The sequence below is a fragment of the Scylla paramamosain genome, chromosome 13 (assembly GCF_035594125.1).
Source record: "Scylla paramamosain isolate STU-SP2022 chromosome 13, ASM3559412v1, whole genome shotgun sequence".
In the NCBI taxonomy this organism is placed as follows: domain Eukaryota; kingdom Metazoa; phylum Arthropoda; class Malacostraca; order Decapoda; family Portunidae; genus Scylla; species Scylla paramamosain.
In genome coordinates this window covers 425,981-443,724 of record NC_087163.1, presented here as the reverse complement: position 1 = coordinate 443,724, position 17,744 = coordinate 425,981, and the positions used below count along the sequence as shown (strand labels likewise).

The 17,744-nt window shown below is 42.9% G+C and overlaps 1 protein-coding gene and 1 long non-coding RNA gene across 3 annotated transcripts in view; one reads left to right on the top strand and one right to left on the bottom strand.

Moving 5' to 3' along the window:
- The window catches only part of LOC135106247 (uncharacterized), a 56,566-nt gene extending 47,792 nt beyond the window's left edge, over positions 1 to 8,774 (top strand). The window contains exons 2-3 of the long non-coding RNA XR_010271187.1: positions 1,389 to 1,429; positions 8,633 to 8,774. This is a non-coding gene — a long non-coding RNA (uncharacterized LOC135106247). The remainder of the gene's footprint in view (positions 1 to 1,388; positions 1,430 to 8,632) is intronic.
- The window catches only part of LOC135106245 (uncharacterized), a 43,907-nt gene continuing 27,823 nt past the window's right edge, over positions 1,661 to 17,744 (bottom strand). For both annotated transcript variants that reach the window (XR_010271186.1, XM_064015046.1), the window contains exons 3-4: positions 8,597 to 8,784; positions 1,661 to 2,167 (exon numbers count right to left, since the gene is read on the bottom strand). Coding sequence is in view for 1 of the 2 variants with exons in the window: in XM_064015046.1 (XP_063871116.1) it covers positions 2,061 to 2,167; positions 8,597 to 8,784 (295 nt within the window). In the remaining variant the exon portion in view is untranslated. The remainder of the gene's footprint in view (positions 2,168 to 8,596; positions 8,785 to 17,744) is intronic.

The following is a 17,744-nucleotide window of genomic DNA, read 5'->3' as shown; positions in this document are numbered from 1 at the left end:
TCTATTTTATTGTATCTAAATATCCTTTTTATCTGCTGACTGACTCGTACATAAACGACCACCGCTATCATCACTACTACCACCACCACTACCATTGTTACCAGAGAGTTAATAAATACCATCAAAAGCATGAGTCACCAGTTACGTCTCCCTGAGTTTATGGTAAAAGCATTTTCAGCCTGAATCTCTCTCTCTCTCTCTCTCTCTCTCTCTCTCTCTCTCTCTCTCTCTCTCTCTCTCTCTCTCTCTCTCTCTCTCTCTCTCTCTCATATTACAGTTTGTTTTGTTCGTATCTTGTATGAATGCTCAAGAAGTGAAGTAAGTACAGCTGTTTAAGTGTGAATGTGGGTGAGGCCTCAGAAGCCGCAAGTCAGCAAGTAGTCAAAGGCTCTGACATTAGCGGGTGACTTGCATGGTTGCGGCGGGAGAAACTGTAGCTGTGAGATGAACCTGAGGTGCCGGAAGGATGGAAGGAAGTGGGAGATAAGAAGAAGGAATGAAAAAAAAATTGGAGGTGTGGTAGCCGGGAAGGAGACAGGAGAAAATGGGAAAGGAAAGAGAAAAGAGAGGGGGGATTGAAAGTGCGGAAAGAGAGAGAGATGAGAGAGAGATCAGAAGAGAAGGGTGAGAAGGTGAGAGAGAGAGAGCAGCTAAACGACCATACCAGACAATCCCCATGTATTTACACAATCCAGGGGTTCATCGCAATACTTGTTTCCTTTCTTGTTTACTCAAAGCTAATTAACCATTCATTGCATCCATTTATTCATGAAGAAGGTATTATTTTGCTTTTTTTTTATCGTCCTTTTTTTTTGTTTCCATCCCTCATCTTTGCCATTTCTCTTTGTATCTGTCCAAGTCTCTTTCTATTTATTTTTTTTCTTTCCTTCTCTCCCCTCTTCTCTCTCCTCATCCTTACTCTTACTGTTCCTATCCTTTCTGTCTCGGCTCTCCTTCCTTCCTGTTCCTTTTTTTATTTGTTATTTCTCTGTGCTCTTTGCTTTCTGCCTTTGCTGTCTCCTCTTCTCTTTCCTCTCTTCTCCCCTTCTCTTCATTTTCCTTCTCTTTTCCCTTCCTGCTTTCCTTCTCTTGAACTTTCCTTACAAGTTTTATTCTTGCGTTTATCTTTTCTATTTTCATTTATTCTCTCTCTCTCTCTCTCTCTCTCTCTCTCTCTCTCTCTCTCTCTCTCTCTCTCTCTCTCTCTCTCTCTCTCTCTCTCTCTCTCTCTCTCTCTCTCTCTCTCTCTCTGTATGTATGTATAAAGCATTGCATTATTACACTTGTGAAAACTCAAACTATTTTTTTTTAACGAATTCTTTAAAGCTTAACTAAAATTTTTTGATACTCACTTTGTTGACTTTTTTCTTCTTTTTTTTTTCTTTCAGTTCAAAGGCTCCTCCATCTGTCTGGCCAGCGCTGCAGAACGGTGCGTGTTATTTCATTTATTTTCACTTTTTTCCCATCCGCTTTTTTTATTTTATCTTTTGTTAATTGCATATCTCTTTGTTCGTGTGTGTGTGTGTGTGTGTGTGTGTGTGTGTGTGTGTGTGTGTGTTGTTTCTGTTTGTCTGTCCGTCCACAAATCATACTGCGTGCTAATGCAGTCTTCCAATTAACTTTTATTGTTCATTTATTTATATATTTTTATTTACTAATTTATATATTTTCTATTTATGCATTAATCTATTTACTAACATGTCGGGGAGACTGACCAAAGGCAAAAAGTATAAATCAATAAGCTATCTTAACTAGCACTTCCTAAAACTCAAATGACGCTCACCAGTTTAGTTCAGCTTTATCTTGATTCTCCTCCTTATAGACCTGACAAAACTATCAACAGGAGACAAAATGGTAGTACTAGAGTGATGAGTTGTCTAGAAGAGTAGTGAGCAGTGTAGGAGATAGGTGCAGTGCTTATAAGAGTAGTGAGCAGTATATTAGAGTGGCGAGATGTCTGTTAGAGTGGTGAGCTGTCCCGTAACTTGGTGAACTCTCTATTCTGGCTAGCGATGGTCAGAGAACTCCACGACTCGAGGAAAAATATTGGTCAGACATTATCATTTTCCATTATTCATGTTATTGTTATGAGGCAAATATTTGGAGGTGGCGCGCAGCTCGTCTGAATCCCGGCACTGTTGAGAGCCCTCTGGACGTGACGGAAAGGCTGGAAGAGGAGAAAGGTCGACGCTGAATTTTTTATTGGGTGTAATATAATAGCACGTACTTATTGTGATGGAGGTGGTACAGTTATGGCGATAGGGAGGGTGTTGATGATAAAGTACGAAGGGTAGAAAAAAAGGAAAAATTAAAGAAGAAAATAAAAAAGGAAGAGAAGAAAAGGAAAAGAAAAAAGAAGGAAGAAGAAAGAAAACAAACAAAAAGAAAACACGGAAAAATACGTACAATAAAGAAGAATAATGAAGATGAAAATAAGGAAAAAAGAAAGACAAAAAGAAAAGGGGTGAAGAAGAAATATAATGTGAAAATGAAGAGAGAAGTCAACACCACCACCGCCACCATAACAACAACCACAACAACAACAACAACAACAACAACAACAATACTAAAATACAAAAGCAAAAATACTAAAAGCAAGCAAAATACACTTCTCTGATGGAGCAACCCTTCCCGGCAGCAACGTGAAAAGAAATTACGAAACTAAGAAAACAAACCAATTTATGAAGAGAACATGTACGTGGGGAAAAACTTGCACTAATAGTTTCTGAGATCGTAGAGCTCTGCAGTGCCTGGAAAAAAACACCTTCAGAGGTCAGTAAAAGTTTGAATAGCAGTGAGGTGCGAGAGGAAAAGTTAAAGGAAAACAAAATCGAACTTTTCTTCTGAACTTCAAAAGGAAAAGAAGGAATAACGACATGATATTTGCTCGTACATCCGGCCAAACACACACACACACACACACACACACACACACACACACACATACACACACTATGAATTACGACGGTATTTCAAAGCCGCATTAATACTCATCAAACTTTCATTAAAGTCCATGCCATCAAGGAATTGTGTCTGTGTGTGTGTGTGTGTGTGTGTGTGTGTGTGTGTGTGTGTGTGTGTGTGTGTGTGTGTGTGCGGAGATTTATGAATAAGTTTTTTCTTTTTTTACTTTTTTTCTACCTTCCTCGATGTCACTGCCTAATACTAAATAACTTCTCACTGTTTTTACACACACAGTCAACACTCTACATTTTTGCTTCCCAGAGTCACACAAACAAAAAAATACGTCAGAACACTTCAGTATTTTCGTTGCCTCCAGTTGATGGAGCGACGTTGCATTTTTAAATTTCCCCTTTTATCTATGTTTAAATTTTTAGTGCTCCTGTGATTTAACTCCTGAAAAGTGACGAGGGATCGAGCGACACAGAAACAGAGAGAGAGAGAGAGAGAGAGAGAGAGAGAGAGAGAGAGAGAGAGAGAGAGAGAGAGAGAGAGAAAGGTTAATATTCAAATTAATAACTTAATTACTTCGTTAATAAGTTGGTCAGTCAGTCAGTCCCCTCTCTCTCTCTCTCTCTCTCTCTCTCTCTCTCTCTCTCTCTCTCTCTCTCTCTCTCTCTCTCTCTGAGCTCTCCACCTCCAGTATCTTAGCCTTATTTTTTCCCACACTCCCTTAATCTTTACTTCCTCGCTTTCATTCCTGATTTCCTTACATTTATTATATCCCCTTCCGGTGTTTATCCCTTCCCGCCGCAGCTCTCACATTAGGGATTGCGGGAGAGATTCTTTTGAGGAGTCGTAAGCTTATTTCTGGATTCCCCTGATGGACGAGATCGCACCACGGGAAGATGTCAGGGCGCCGCGGTGTGTGGTTGAGGAGGTAACTAAGTTCTGTGAGTGTCTTCTAAGGGTCGCACCACGTAAAGTTTGAAAAGAAGTCCCTGTTTAGTTTCTGGGGTTCTTATTTATTTATTTATTTTTTTCCCCATCTTGAACATGAGGGGCGTTTTCCACCTTCGATATTTTCCCTCTGTGAACATTTCTCCTCCAGGACATTTTCTTTCTTGTACATTTTCTCCCTTGGGTATTTATGCAGTCTTGTATATTTTCTCTTGAGCATTTTTCACCCTCTGGCTCTTCACACCTTCCTGAACATGCTCCCCGTGGATCTTTCTCTCCTTGAACATTTTCTTACACTTTTTCCCTCAAGACACAAACCTTGACTTCGTTATTATTTTCCCCTTGGACATTTATACTTTTACGTATTCTCTCCCTTGAACATCTTCCACCTTGATGGGGGATAAAGTTGAGAGAAATGCCCGCGGGAGAAGAGTCAGGGGGAAGAAATGTTCTAAGGGAAGGAATTGTATGGGAAAATGCATTATACTCCTGCTTTCACCCTCCCTCCTACCTCGGCACATGTTCATTCAAGCAAGTCGATTAATACACGCTACATGTATTTGGTCCCTGTCCATGGCTTTGTTTTGATGCACAGCTGCCCTAAGTACCGATGCCTGGACGTGCACAAAATTCCGCGTTTTTATATCCAGAAGTAAATAAAGGGATAAATGAACTCCTTTATAGTGAAGCTTCAGGAAAGAAAGTCTCATTAGCCTTAATTTTATATCTAAGTAGTCTGTGTAGTTTCTGAATTTCTTACAACACTCCTTTGACTGCCTTTTGCGTTCTAGGTTCTTTTAAAACGAAGAGAGGACAAACATGGAGGAACGAGGAAGAGAAGCATAAGGAAGATGAGAACAATCATATGAAGAAAAATGGGAGTGAAAATAACTGGTAAGGGAGGAAAAAGAAAGGAGTGGAGTGCAGGCAGATGAGGGAGGGAAGAGAAGTAGTGAAGAGTTGGGAAGCGAGGAGGAAGAATGAAAAAATGAGAGGAATGGAGGGTGTTTGGGATTTTTCTCGTGTCTTCAGTTTTTTCTCATATCTCGTTTCATGTCTTTAATAATATGACGTCTTGAATTTTTCCTCGTCCCTCCTCCAATTAGTAAACCTTCCTCATATTTACCTCTTTCTCCTTTGCTCTTGTTTGTCTTCCCGCCTCCTCTTATGTTTCTTCTTGGCGGTTTCTTTTTATGTGAATATATACAAAAAACAACTGCACACACACACACACACACACACACACACACACACACACACACACACACACACACACACACACACACACACACACACACACACTTCTGTAATTGTGTTTTTGTCTCTTTTCTTTCTACCGTGATGTTCTAACTAAGTCTCTTTCAGTGAGTTTCTTTTCCCTTTTCTTTGTGGTTCCATTACGTCTTTGAACTCTTCCTTGAACTCTATATTTACTTCCTACCTTGTTTGAAGTGTTTTCTCACTCCCTTCCACTTACCCTCCCCCCATCTCTCTCTCTCTCTCTCTCTCTCTCTCTCTCTCTCTCTCTCTCTCTCTCTCTCTCTCTCTCTCTCTCTCTCTCTCTCTCTCTCTCTCCCAGTTATTCACCTTGTTTAAACAGTTCCCCCATATTTAGCTAGGGTCGCCCGCGTGTGTGTCTGTGTGTGTGCGCGCGCGTGTGTCTGAGTGTGTGTTTGGGTGGGTGGCTGGGTAGGTAGGTTGGGTGGAGATGTCGCAGGGATTCTGGGTTAAGCCTGCTGGTGAAGGCTTTATTTAGGCCTTGTGAGGCTTGCGTCCATCAAACTCTCATTAGGAAAGTTTGTGAAATATACAGGTGGCTCTTCATGAAAATTATCGGGCCTTTTTTATCCTCCTTTCCCCCAACGCTGCAGTTTTTCTCTCTCCCCTTTTTTTTTTCTTTCTTTTTAGAGGGAGAAAATTGCAGTGATGACTTTCCCGATAGTGCCGCGGGAGCCACGAGGCGTCCAGCCGTGAAGCAGCAAATCGTCGCTCAAATGAATTCGTCCTTCACCCGGACACGCAAATTTTGGCGCCGCCTCAGGCCTGGTGTGCCGCGGCTTCCTCCTTCCTTTTCTCGTCCTCGTCCGCCTCCTTCTCATCGTCATCGTCGTTGTCGTCTTCGTTCAAATGTTCTCTTGTCCATGTAGTTATATTTTTGCTCCGCTATGATTGCCTAGAGGTTTTGGAGTAGAATAACAAGTGTCATACATTGTTAACAGTCAAATAAGTACACAAAACTTGGAAGGAAAAATCCGGCGAATGCTATGGCAAGAAAAATGTTATTTGACGGTTTCCCGCAGCGGCGCATCAGGATTGACGTACCCCAGGGATTGCTTTCACCAGCGTTTCAGCGATATATCTCTATTAGTTTTAATAGCTCCTATTAAAAGCTATTTGGGGCACCCTCATAATTCTCATGATAGTTTAACAGACTCTAGTAGAAGTTATTTGGCTTTTAAAAGGTATGTTCTTATTTCTAGTGATACTCTGAGACGTGAAAATTATTGGAGCTTTAATAGGATATCAAAATATTTACCGGGACTGAAGTAGTGAGATTCCTGGGATAGTTCAAAGAGGACTGCGCATGATCGTTAAGAAACCATGAGAACCCGACCAGTGATCTCTGCGGCCTCTAACAAACCGTCCACGTGGGAACCCAAAGCGTTTCAAAGTATCAAGCTCAGAACCACAGAAGTGATCTCCCGTTCGTGGCGCACGCAGGGTCGACAAGCGTGTAATTACATCGCATTCTTTATCTGTATTTCGAAGTTCTTTTTTGGGGAGAGTGAAGCCTTTGAGAACCAAGGACGATAAAGAGAGACGTTATTGCCACTCTAACCGCTCACTGGAGGACGCGGAATGAGAGAAATGTTTCTACTTAGCCCAATATTGCCTCGGCTAATATTCCCACTGTGTGGCTGCGGCCAAGCGTTTGCAGGTGACACTGGACTTTTGCTCTTGCTGCTCTCTGCACAAAGAAAAGAGAGGGACAGTGAATAGATGCGCCGCCGCCACTGCAACGGTGCTCTTGGATGCAGATTCCTAGTAGGGCAGGGAATAGAATGCGTCTCTGAATATGAAAAAAAAAAAATGAAATTGAACGTGTGTGTGTGTGTGAGGGAGAGAGAGAGAGAGATTAATTTCGAGTGTTTCCATAGTGGCGAATAACAGATGTAACAGTAGTAGTAGTAGTAATAGTAGTAGTAGTAGTAGTCGTCTTAATCTTCTATCATTTCATCGGCTCCTAGTGACGGGCGGGTTCAGCGCCTTACGAGTTTCTCTCTCTCTCTGATTGGAGTGCTAATATATATGTAAATTGGGTTCATGGATATTCATCAGGTTATTAAACCCTGGGGCGCTTGCGTGCGTCGTTCATATCCGTCGATTTCAGGGCAGGGAAGCGCCTCGCTGCACCAGATTTTCTACTTACTCTCGCCCCTTTGCCGCCCATTTCACTAAGGCTAATGGTACCTCCTCTCTTTCATTCCTTTCACTGGCAAACTCTCGAACTCTGCCAGTTTCTGTTTTTCCCTCCACGACTCGAACTGCTGTAAAAAGAGGAGCATTGGGGCATATCCGGGACTAAATTGGCGTGCATTTGTTTTTGTTTTTTTTTTCAGCAGGCTTTCTTGGTTCCTTCCCCTTTTGTGCTTCTAGCTGGCATCTTTCATGTGTTAAAAAATTAAATGATTGATTCACTGGTTCCCTCACTCTGTTCAACGTTCGCAAGGTTAGGATTTCCTTTACTTCCTTAGCAGTGATGCATTGCAGTGCTGCTCGCTAGGGTGACACTTGCTACTGGATGAGGTGGATAAGGCAGCAGATGAGGTGAATATGATAATAATTATTACCAACCTCCATTGCTTTTTTCTATTGAGCTCCCTCGTCCTTCTATTCCAAGCCCTTGAGTTTGTTTGATTTACATAACCAATGAAGATTTCAGAATGGTCTGTTGATTGATTGTTTATGAAAATATGACACTTGTTAGGGTCGTCTTGGGTTATTTTACCCTAGATGTTTTTGAGTTACAGGCACCAAGATGCAGGAACCTCTCGAACACTCCCTTTGCTGCTAGTGTTGTTTTTTTTTTTTTTTGTAATTGTACTGCAGACGTGCACCGCAACAATGAATTACGCTTGAGTAGAAGCCACACATAGTCTAAGAGTTAAGGTTCGGAGAAATGTTTACGTTCTGTCTTCACTTCTGATTCCACTACAGTCGCCGGGGTGAGCTTACGACGCAGTGGCGCAGAGAAGTGTCGACTGACTTTCATTTCACTGCAGTACAGTCACAGAGGAGAGCCGAAGTGAAATAAGCCCTGTCTCACCTCCTGATATCACTAAATACTAGTCATTATATCGGTAATAGTAGTAGTAGAGATAGTAATGATATCAATAATAATAATAATAATAATAATAATATATAGTAGTAGTGGTAGTAGCTGCTGTTGTTCTTGCAATAGTAATTTATTTTATTACTCATCTCGTGTAACTGATATAGTGGTACAAGAAAAAATATTTTTGTCAATACATTCAAAATGTAAAAGTATTTTGGTCATGTACTGGCAGTTTATGATTGATATTACTCGTGATATTGACTTTCAATTTATTTATTTATTTATTTTATATCACATAAACATACAACCTAACAAAGAAAAAAATAATAATATACGAGTAACCTCAGAATACCTCACATATATTAACTTACTCTCCACGTCATCCCTACATTTCCTCACCTTTTCCACGCCTTGCTATGTTGCTCTTCTCCACAGGACAGAAGCTCGAGAGTGAGGCGCCAGGACAGGAAGTTTCGCTCAGAGGAGCAGAGCGTGGCAGTGATGAGGTAACTGTGCGGGCGTGTCGTCTCTGTTCTCTTCCTGACCTCTCTCTCTCTCTGGCGACGGCCATACACGGATATGCAGACCTGCCCGGGTATGAGTGTGTGTGAGCAGTGGTCAGCTTAAGCCCCCAGTCTTTACCTTACCACGGAATACAGCAGACGTTCCCTGCATCGGTGGCCGTCACGAGTGTAAGTTTTTCCTGCAATTGAGGACATATAATATTATGATACCCAAACAAACACACAGTCTCTCTCTCTCTCTCTCTCTCTCTCTCTCTCTCTCTCTCTCTCTCTCTCTCTCTCTCTCTCTCTCTCTCTCTCTCTCTCTCTCTCTCAAGAATGGCGAAGTTTGCTTGGAGAAAAGTCTAAGAAATCGTTATATTACTTCTGAATCTCTCTCTTTCTCTTCTCATCAAGGAGAGATTGTCCCCAGAGCAAGTAATTCCAGTTAATCTTCTGCGGAGCGGGAGGAAGGTGGCGATGGTAGTGGTGGGGAAGGGAAGCTGGTGATGGTAGTGGTAATGGATGAGTGCCCTGCGGGGGAGGTGGAATTGAGAGTGTACAGACGAACTGTGAACAACTGGAATGGAATTATACATGAATGTTGGTCAGACAGAGTGGGTTTGATAGCTTTACTTTTAATGTTTCATGACATTTCAATAAGTGGGTGATAAAGAAGCTAAATGCTGCTGTTGTTGTTGTTGTTGTTGTTGTTGTTGTTGTTGTTGTTGTTGTTCTGCTATCATCTCATGAATATTTACGTATAAATATTTTGTTAGAATCATCACTGCCGCTTTAATGAATGTTAAGTAATAGTGGCACCGGGTGTTGGGAGGAAAACGGGTGATGCGCTTGTAGGAGGAACGAGGAAACTGTTTCTGAATGCGAGGGAAAGGGATCCACGATCAATACATTCCTTTATTTTCTTGTGCTACGTAGTTATAAAGTATAGGTTGTTCAGGCGTTTCAACGAGAATTCGTTTCGTAAGTTACTGGACCTTTCTCCCGTTCAATATTTGAGTATTCACAATATCTTTCTTCACCTTTCCGCAAGTGTCAGGGCTTCGTGCCATGTACTGGTCTCCATTTATTCCTGTCTATTGCATTTTCTATTGCTGTCATTCTTTTCAGCTCCACTTGAAGTCCATCTGTCCGTGTAGGAGGTTTCTCCAGTTTATTCCTATCTATTGCATCTTTTATTGCCCATTATTTTCTGCTCCAGTTCAAGTCCACCTGTCTCTCTCTCTCGACCTCCTTCCTTCAACTTGTTCTGCATGGTCGTTTTAAAAAAGGTTCCTCATCTTTTCGTTTCAGCAGATGACCCAACCATCTCAACTTTGGTTTTCATAATGTCTCTCTAATACAGTCCACTAATGCCATCTTTTCCGCGTGTTTCTTCAGTATACTAATACATTCCTTCCTCAAAATTTTCATCCATATTCTTCCCAGCTCCCTACCTTGTCTTCTTAGGTCAGTGATATTATCCATAGATACTGTTTTATGATTAATGTTGCCTTAACTAATAATATGAATGTGTCACTCACACGTGCTTCTTCTACGAGAGGGAGGAGCCGCTGTAGGAAAGGCGAGTTAGCTTCCCTGTGAGCTTGGCGGGAGGCGTCAGTACAGCGGGTGTCACAGCGACTGCCACCACTGGTAAGGTTTTTGTCCCTTTTTTCCTGGTGTCTTCTTGAGTAAACTGGTACACCTTGTACACATGACTGATATATATATATATTATCATTTTCATAGATATCTCCTTACAGAATCCTATCCTTCGCCCTCCATCGCTGAAAGGCTGAACACGTAATTACTGAGTACTTCAAACCATGAACTGCATATAAATTAGGGCAGTGTCGCTTAAGCTTATTCCATCAATAATCAGGTGCTCCTCTTTTCAAAAGAGGCTTTAGAATTTTTTTAGTCTAAGGAGAAATCTGCATATTGATTCTAAGTGCAAGCAGACGAATGAAGTATTTTAATGCCGAGGCTGTATCATTTTGAACTTTTCTTGAACTACCACTCATTCAATTTTCAGGTTCCCTTGTAATACTTTGCTGACTACTGTCTATTTCATTCTGTGAGGCATCATTTTTCGCAGATATCTTCTAAATAGAGAGTTGGATCTTATAACATTTTGGCGCAGCTTGTTTGACACTGTGGTGCATTGCCAAGTGTATTTCAGTAAGTGTTTAGTCTTGGTTTGGAAGGCAAAGCTGGCATAGCACAGTGGACATTCGGAGAAGGGAAAGGTTTTACGTGACGCGTATCACTCCACCCCGTATTCCTCCACCCCTGTCTTTCCCCTCCCTTCCCGCCTTGCTTTCCTCCTATAACAGTAGATAACTCGGAAGTATTGTACATGGTCAGAGGAGCAATACTTGTCTCCCAAGATTTTTTGGCACCGCAGCCCCTACTGTGCACCACTTGCCACATCGCCGTTTTCTTGAGATTTCCCCCGGAACAACATCTGCCATCTTTAAATTTTCATTCACTCAGGGTGCCAATAGCAAAATGATTCCCTTGTGTGCAAATTTGGTGTTGTCTGGGAGTCTGCGTACCCTTGAGTTGGCACATCAATTTTCACTTGCCAAACGCTGCATAACGACCAAACAAGATGGAACAACAACGATCACGATCTTTTGCATAAACAATCCAACCATACTTAGCATATACTTCAGGTAAACTGCCATTATATATACCAACAATGTGAATGAGAGAGAGAGAGAGAGAGAGAGAGAGAGAGAGAGAGAGAGAGAGAGAGAGAGAGAGAGAGAGAGAGAGAGAGAGAGAGAGAGAGAGAGAGAGAGACTGTGACTGTGTGTGTGTGTGTGTGTGTGTATGGATGGGAAAGAGGGAGGGAGCATAATGAGGGAACAATGGTAATGAAGAAGGATTGAGGGAGGTTGATGACAGACGTACATCGTGAAATTTCTAGTTTTATAATTAGTGAACAAAAACAACACACACACACACACACACACACACACACACACACACACACACACACACACACACACACACACACACACACACACACACACACACACACACACAGCCGTTTCAAAACTCACGAAAAACTTGGATGAGCGCCTTGTGACATAGGACAAGTGACGAGAAAGAAGTGTTAAAGAACTGGAAGAAGAGGAGGGGAAGGAGGCGAAAAAGTAATGAATTTAAAAGTGAAGGATATAAAGAAGAAGGAAGATTGACAAAAAATAACATGAAGGAGAAACAGGAGTAAGAAGAGTGAAGGAGAAGGAGGAGGAAATGGAAATGATGATGAGGAAAATAGTATGAATAGGAAGGAAAATTACATGAAAGAGAAACAGGAGGAGTAAGAAGAGTGAAGGAGGAGGAGGAGGAGGAAATTAATGAGAAGCAACAGAGGATGATAAGGAATAAAAAGGCTCAACAACAATAAAGCCTGCCTGTGTGGCTATACTACCACTACAGATTCCACAATGTTAATATACTCACAGGCAGGAGTAAAACAAAGAGAAGCAGAATAGGAAGAGAGATCATGGCACTTCCAGACTCTTGAAAGACAACTCAGCGCACGGAAACGACAGAACAGTGGTCGCTGGGGATGGCAACCTGAGCCGCCCCCTATACCGTCCCCCCCCCCCTCTCTCTCCTCTCTCTCTCTCTCTCTCTCTCCTCTCTCTCTCTCTCTCTCTCTCTCTGTCAGTGTAAATTCCTCAAAGAAGTACAGGAGAGCGTGGCTGCGAAGGTTCGGTATGAATATGAGATGTTTTTCACATTCTCGTCGGCTCTTGTACTCGGCGGAAACCTCTTCTTGTAACACAAAGCACTGTGATACAACACTCGTAACACCGCGTTCCCTCTTTACGAGTAACTGAAGGTCTTTTGCAAGTCGTCAGGGCAATTAGAGAGGAGAGGGATTGAAAATAAGCCAGATCATTTAATTAATCCCTCACATTCTGTCATGGTCTGGCTTTTGTTAATCGATGGATGAGCAAATATTAAAACGTACACGACCCTGGATTAACTAAAGCCAGGGATTATACCACGAGGGTATTACAGTAATCCCAGTTAATACACTGGAGGTAATACTGGTCTGAGAGAGAGAGAGAGAGAGAGAGAGAGAGAGAGAGAGAGAGAGAGAGAGAGAGAGAGAGAGAGAGAGAGAGAGAGAGAGAGAGAGAGCGCAACAGATGGCTTCATTGCATCGAGGGAAATTAGACACTGTTCTTTGTTCCTTCACGGGCACAACCTCTCACAGTTCCCAGGGCAAGTCAGGTAATGAGGAGACGGCTGATGCAGTCACTGGGAACACGAATTGAAGAGATCTGATGAATAAAACTCAAGTGGCTGTAATCTGGTGGCTCGTGAACGTAAGGTAGGAAAGAAGAGGATTTCAAACAGTCTGTTAGGCAAGCAGGGGAGAGGAGAGAGAGAGAGAGAGAGAGAGAGAGAGAGAGAGAGAGAGAGAGAGAGAGAGAGAGAGAGAGAGAGAGAGAGAGAGAGAGAGAGACAAGCAATGGGACTGACTGACTGGTTGACTGATTACTGATGCTAGAAGGACGGGATTATAATTATAGCGTCGCTTCTTGACACACACACACACACACACACACACACACTGCTGCTTGAAGTGCGGAGTGACTCAATACAATACAATGCTGTGTTTCGGTCGCGCCTCTTCAAGTGCAGGTTTCGAAATAGGGATAATCAAGTTGCTAAGAGACACGGCGAGCAATCCGAGCGTCATCCAGAACTTCGATTCAGAATGAAGCAATCCAATGCAACTTTCCTTTAACATGTACGATGGATTTACAAGGACGCGGTCATCAATAAATTCTTTGAGTAAGAGAACACACTGGGCACATAGCCAGGCTTTTGCTGAAATTAGTGCTTGGTGATATCACGCACGAGGCTCTTTGTACTGTGTTTTGTGCTGCTCTCAAAGCGACACACACAGCACTAGGCAGCATCAGAAGCCACTCTTATATGCTATACAATACTAAATTAGCGTTAAATATAACCAAAATACCACAAAATTGTCAAAGGTAAGAAAAAACCCTCGTCAGAGTTATAGCCACCCGGAGCACTGGCACACTCGGCGCCGCCCACTGCCACGAGTCACGCTGAAGGCAAGAGCCATTAATAGCAGCAGTGAAATGACGCAAACGGAAGCGAATTCTGCTGTGTAAATTAGACCCACAAAGGAGGCGAGGCAGACACACAGTCCTCAGTTATTAAGGCTTCCAGAATTCCCCGTTCGTTTTCCAGGCAAGTGTGAGGGAGGGAAGAAAGATCTTACTGCCTGTCCACCTTCGTGTATCTTCCACGGCAATTAACACTTGTGTATGAAGGACACTTCCTGGTGGTGAGTTGCCCGTGAGGTAATTAGAAACAGACAAGACAAGACAAGGCATGACGAGACAGTTGGTGCAGCCTGTTGTATTCAGGTGATGGTCTGCAGTTGCAAAGAATAAATAAATAAATAAATAAAGGCCATCCAGGACAATGAGTATTACGGCAGAATCTTCAAGGTTGTACAAAACTGATGTGCTACAATAGTACAGTATGTAGTGACGGCTTGGTAAACGCTTCATTGCTTTGCCTTCCCGGCGGTCAGCGCGGAGGGGAGGGCACGGTGGCGGGGCGAGGAGCGGCGGGGCGCGACTCTTGTGGGCTGAAGCGGGCTGGAGGTCAGAGTCTCGCACAGACCCGTCATAAGAGGCAAATGACGCATTTTTCATCGTTTGTATTACTCTGTGTTATCAAAACTGCGACTGTGTTTGAAATATTTAACTCTTTAAGCTCTAAATAATAACAATATGACACCTGTTTAATTTCAATAACATTAGACGATTTTACTGAGCATATATGAAACTGCAAGGCACGAATTACCTGATACTTCATTTCGCTGCCAGTGGAGTTTTTCGAAATAATGTTCATCATTCCATTTCTATGGAAAAGAGGCCACTGCATTCAGGGTGGAGGACGAGCACCAGGCGGGGATGGAGCATTGCAATGCCGGAAAAGATGACGTTGCAACCAGGGTGGAGGGCGAGCACCAGGCGGGATGGAGCATTGCAGTGCCGGAAAAGAGGCCGCTGCAGCCAGGGTGGAAGGCGAGCACCAGGTAGGGGTGGAGCATTTCACTGCCGGAGTGACACCAAACATTTCAACGCGGTGCGTTAGTAATGCTTCTTCCTGTTAAATTGAGCACGGCAGCCGACCTCGTGCATCAAACCTGGTGGCTGATGAGGTGTGTTCCCCTGGCAAGCCCAGACCCTCGCGGGAAAGGCAGTGCGGCATAGAGCAGGAACACACAGCAGCAGTCCCGTTGGCCACACGAGGTTGTTTGTGAGAAGCTAAACTTTTTGATTTGAACAGATGTAGCACAGTAAAGACGAAAGTTCGGGAAGAAGGCTGCAGGGATTTTTTTTTTTTTTTATGTGCGTTGTTACATAGGAAAACATTAGATAAATAATGCAGATAGGAAAAGAAGTTAATGACACTAGCAAAAAGCAAGAACCAAGAGGAGGTAATACCATAAAGAGGAAGCAAGAAGCAAGAGGAGGTAATGTCATAAAGAGGAAGCAAGAAGCAAGAGGCGGCAATGCCACAGAGAGCGAAGGAATGGCATGGAAACACCGGAGAGAGAGCCAGTAATGGGAAATACCAAGGCGGGGCCGCGGGGTGATGCTACAGTGATGCTGTTCATTGAATATATACAGGAATTAAAGAAAACGTAAACATATGTAGATAAAAATAGAATAAAAGTAAAAGACAAAGAAAATCCGTACGTGAAATTTTCTGGGTTCTGTTCCTTAGTTGCTCTTTCTAATGAAGTATTGATTTGATTAACTGGGTAGTGAATTTTCCTCTTAAGATTAATAAAAAAAAAAAAAAAAAAAATATATATATATATATATATATATATATATATATATATATATATATATATATATATATATATATATATATATATATATATATATATATATATATATATATGATTATATTATATTCTATCATCCAGCGCAGAAAGTAATACTAGGCAAAACAAAACATAAAAGTTCACGTGTTTTCTGTGTTGAGAGAAGGGAGGAAGTATTTCAGCGCAGTGATGCATCTGTTTGGACGAGGCACCGCCCGGGCTGGGGCGTGCTGCGCGTGTTTTCCTTCGCTGTTTGCATAACATCTTTGCCAACACGGGAAGCGCGTGTTTGCAGTGACTCTCCCCAGTTTTCACAACAAAGATCCTTTGATTTTTCATCGCACTTACTGCCCACACTGAGAGACACGGCGCAGTGGACGGCGACCGTGAAGGAAGCGAGCGAAAGACGTTGTTGTCTTCACACAATTCATCAACAACAGGCGACCCCTTCCTCTTAATTCCACTGCGCACATAATGCTCTCTTTACTGGCTTTTTGTCCCTCATTCTCTCCACACGCCCAAGCCATCTTAACAAAAAGATAAGAAAACTCTACTACCTGTCGCTTCCTCAGTATTCACCAATTTAGTTTTGGAGGCTAATAATAATAATAATAATAATAATAATAATGATGATAATAATAATAATAATAATAATGATAATAATAATAATAATAATAATAATGATAATAATAATAATAATAATAATAATAATAATAACTGTAACCCCTCTGAATGAAGAAACCACCAAAACTAAATTGGTCAACATATTAGGTTTTACTTTCTTTTTTCTTGTTTTCTTTATACTCAAGTTATTTTTCTTTCTATATTTCTCCCTCGACTGGTGTCATTTCGTTGCCACGTTCACGTCACTTTCACGCCCCCCTCATTCCCCCATCCTCCCCCTGACTCATTATCCACCACCCACGCACCCGTTCATTCCATCACGTCTCATCATCATCATCTCTCTCATTTATCATTATGTCTCCTTAGTTTCACTGGCCTCCTCTTCACTCCATCACTTTCTTCCTAACTCTTCACCGTGAAAAGTCGTCCGCTCTTAATGGCGATCGAAAGATATAGATTGAAGCACGTGGTTTCGTTATTAAAGTGTGTTATTGAGTAACCTGCCCTCAACCGACAAACCTTGCAAGTCTTGATAATAATGACAATGGTGATGATATATACAAACACATTAGACAGATAGATAGATAGGTAGATAAAGGTGAAAGGAGAGAGCATAACCATTCGGGCAAGTCTCCGCCGCCAGCTGCCGAAACGCTGTTAAAAAAATAAATAAATAACGCCAGGCCGGAAGCTGCTCACTTAATGGTGAAATATTTATCGCGGGGAAGACGAGGAAAACAACCCCGTCCAATGAAGTAAGTGTTTCCAGGAGAAAGGGACGTAAAGAAAGAGAAAAATGAGACACGTCTAGTTTTACGATGCCAGACTTACTATCCCGCAGAAGTAATTACTATCACGCCATCCAGAAAACTGGTGCCTGGGTTACGGCAGCCAGCAGTGGTGCCGGCGCCGTGGCGGTGACGTGCAGAGGGCGAGGGGCCGCCGCTGCCTCTCCTGGGCGGTGACGAGCAGGTGGCGAGGAGCCGCCGCTGCCCGGGGACGGGGCGGTGACGTGCAGTGGGCGAGGGGCCGCCGCTGCCTGCCCGGGACGGTGACGTGCAGAGGGCGAAGGGCCACCGTTGCCTGCCTGGGGCAGTAACATGCAGAGGGTGAGGGGCCGCCGCTCCCTGCCTGGGGCGGGTGAGCGGCTTGCTTCAACACCTCGAGGACCCACAGTGGCGTCCCGGAGTAATTAGCCTGTCCACCCATCAGCCGCGCTGACGGCCGGTGGCTGGTGCTCGACGCAAAGTGGAAGGGTGATGGAGGTGTTGTGTTGAGGCGAGGGACGCATGGGTTGGGTCTCGGTGACTTCTCCTCCCCTCCTCCATGGCCTCTCAATCTAGTGGCAGAGTGAAGGATGAGGAGGAGGTTGTGAAGACTCGGTGGTGAGTCACAGAATGTTAGACGTGGAGAAAGTATTGGAATTGTTGCAACGGACATAAATTCAGCTCTAAAAATCCATAAAGGATTTAAAATCAATTACTGCAAATGAGATGGCTTCGTC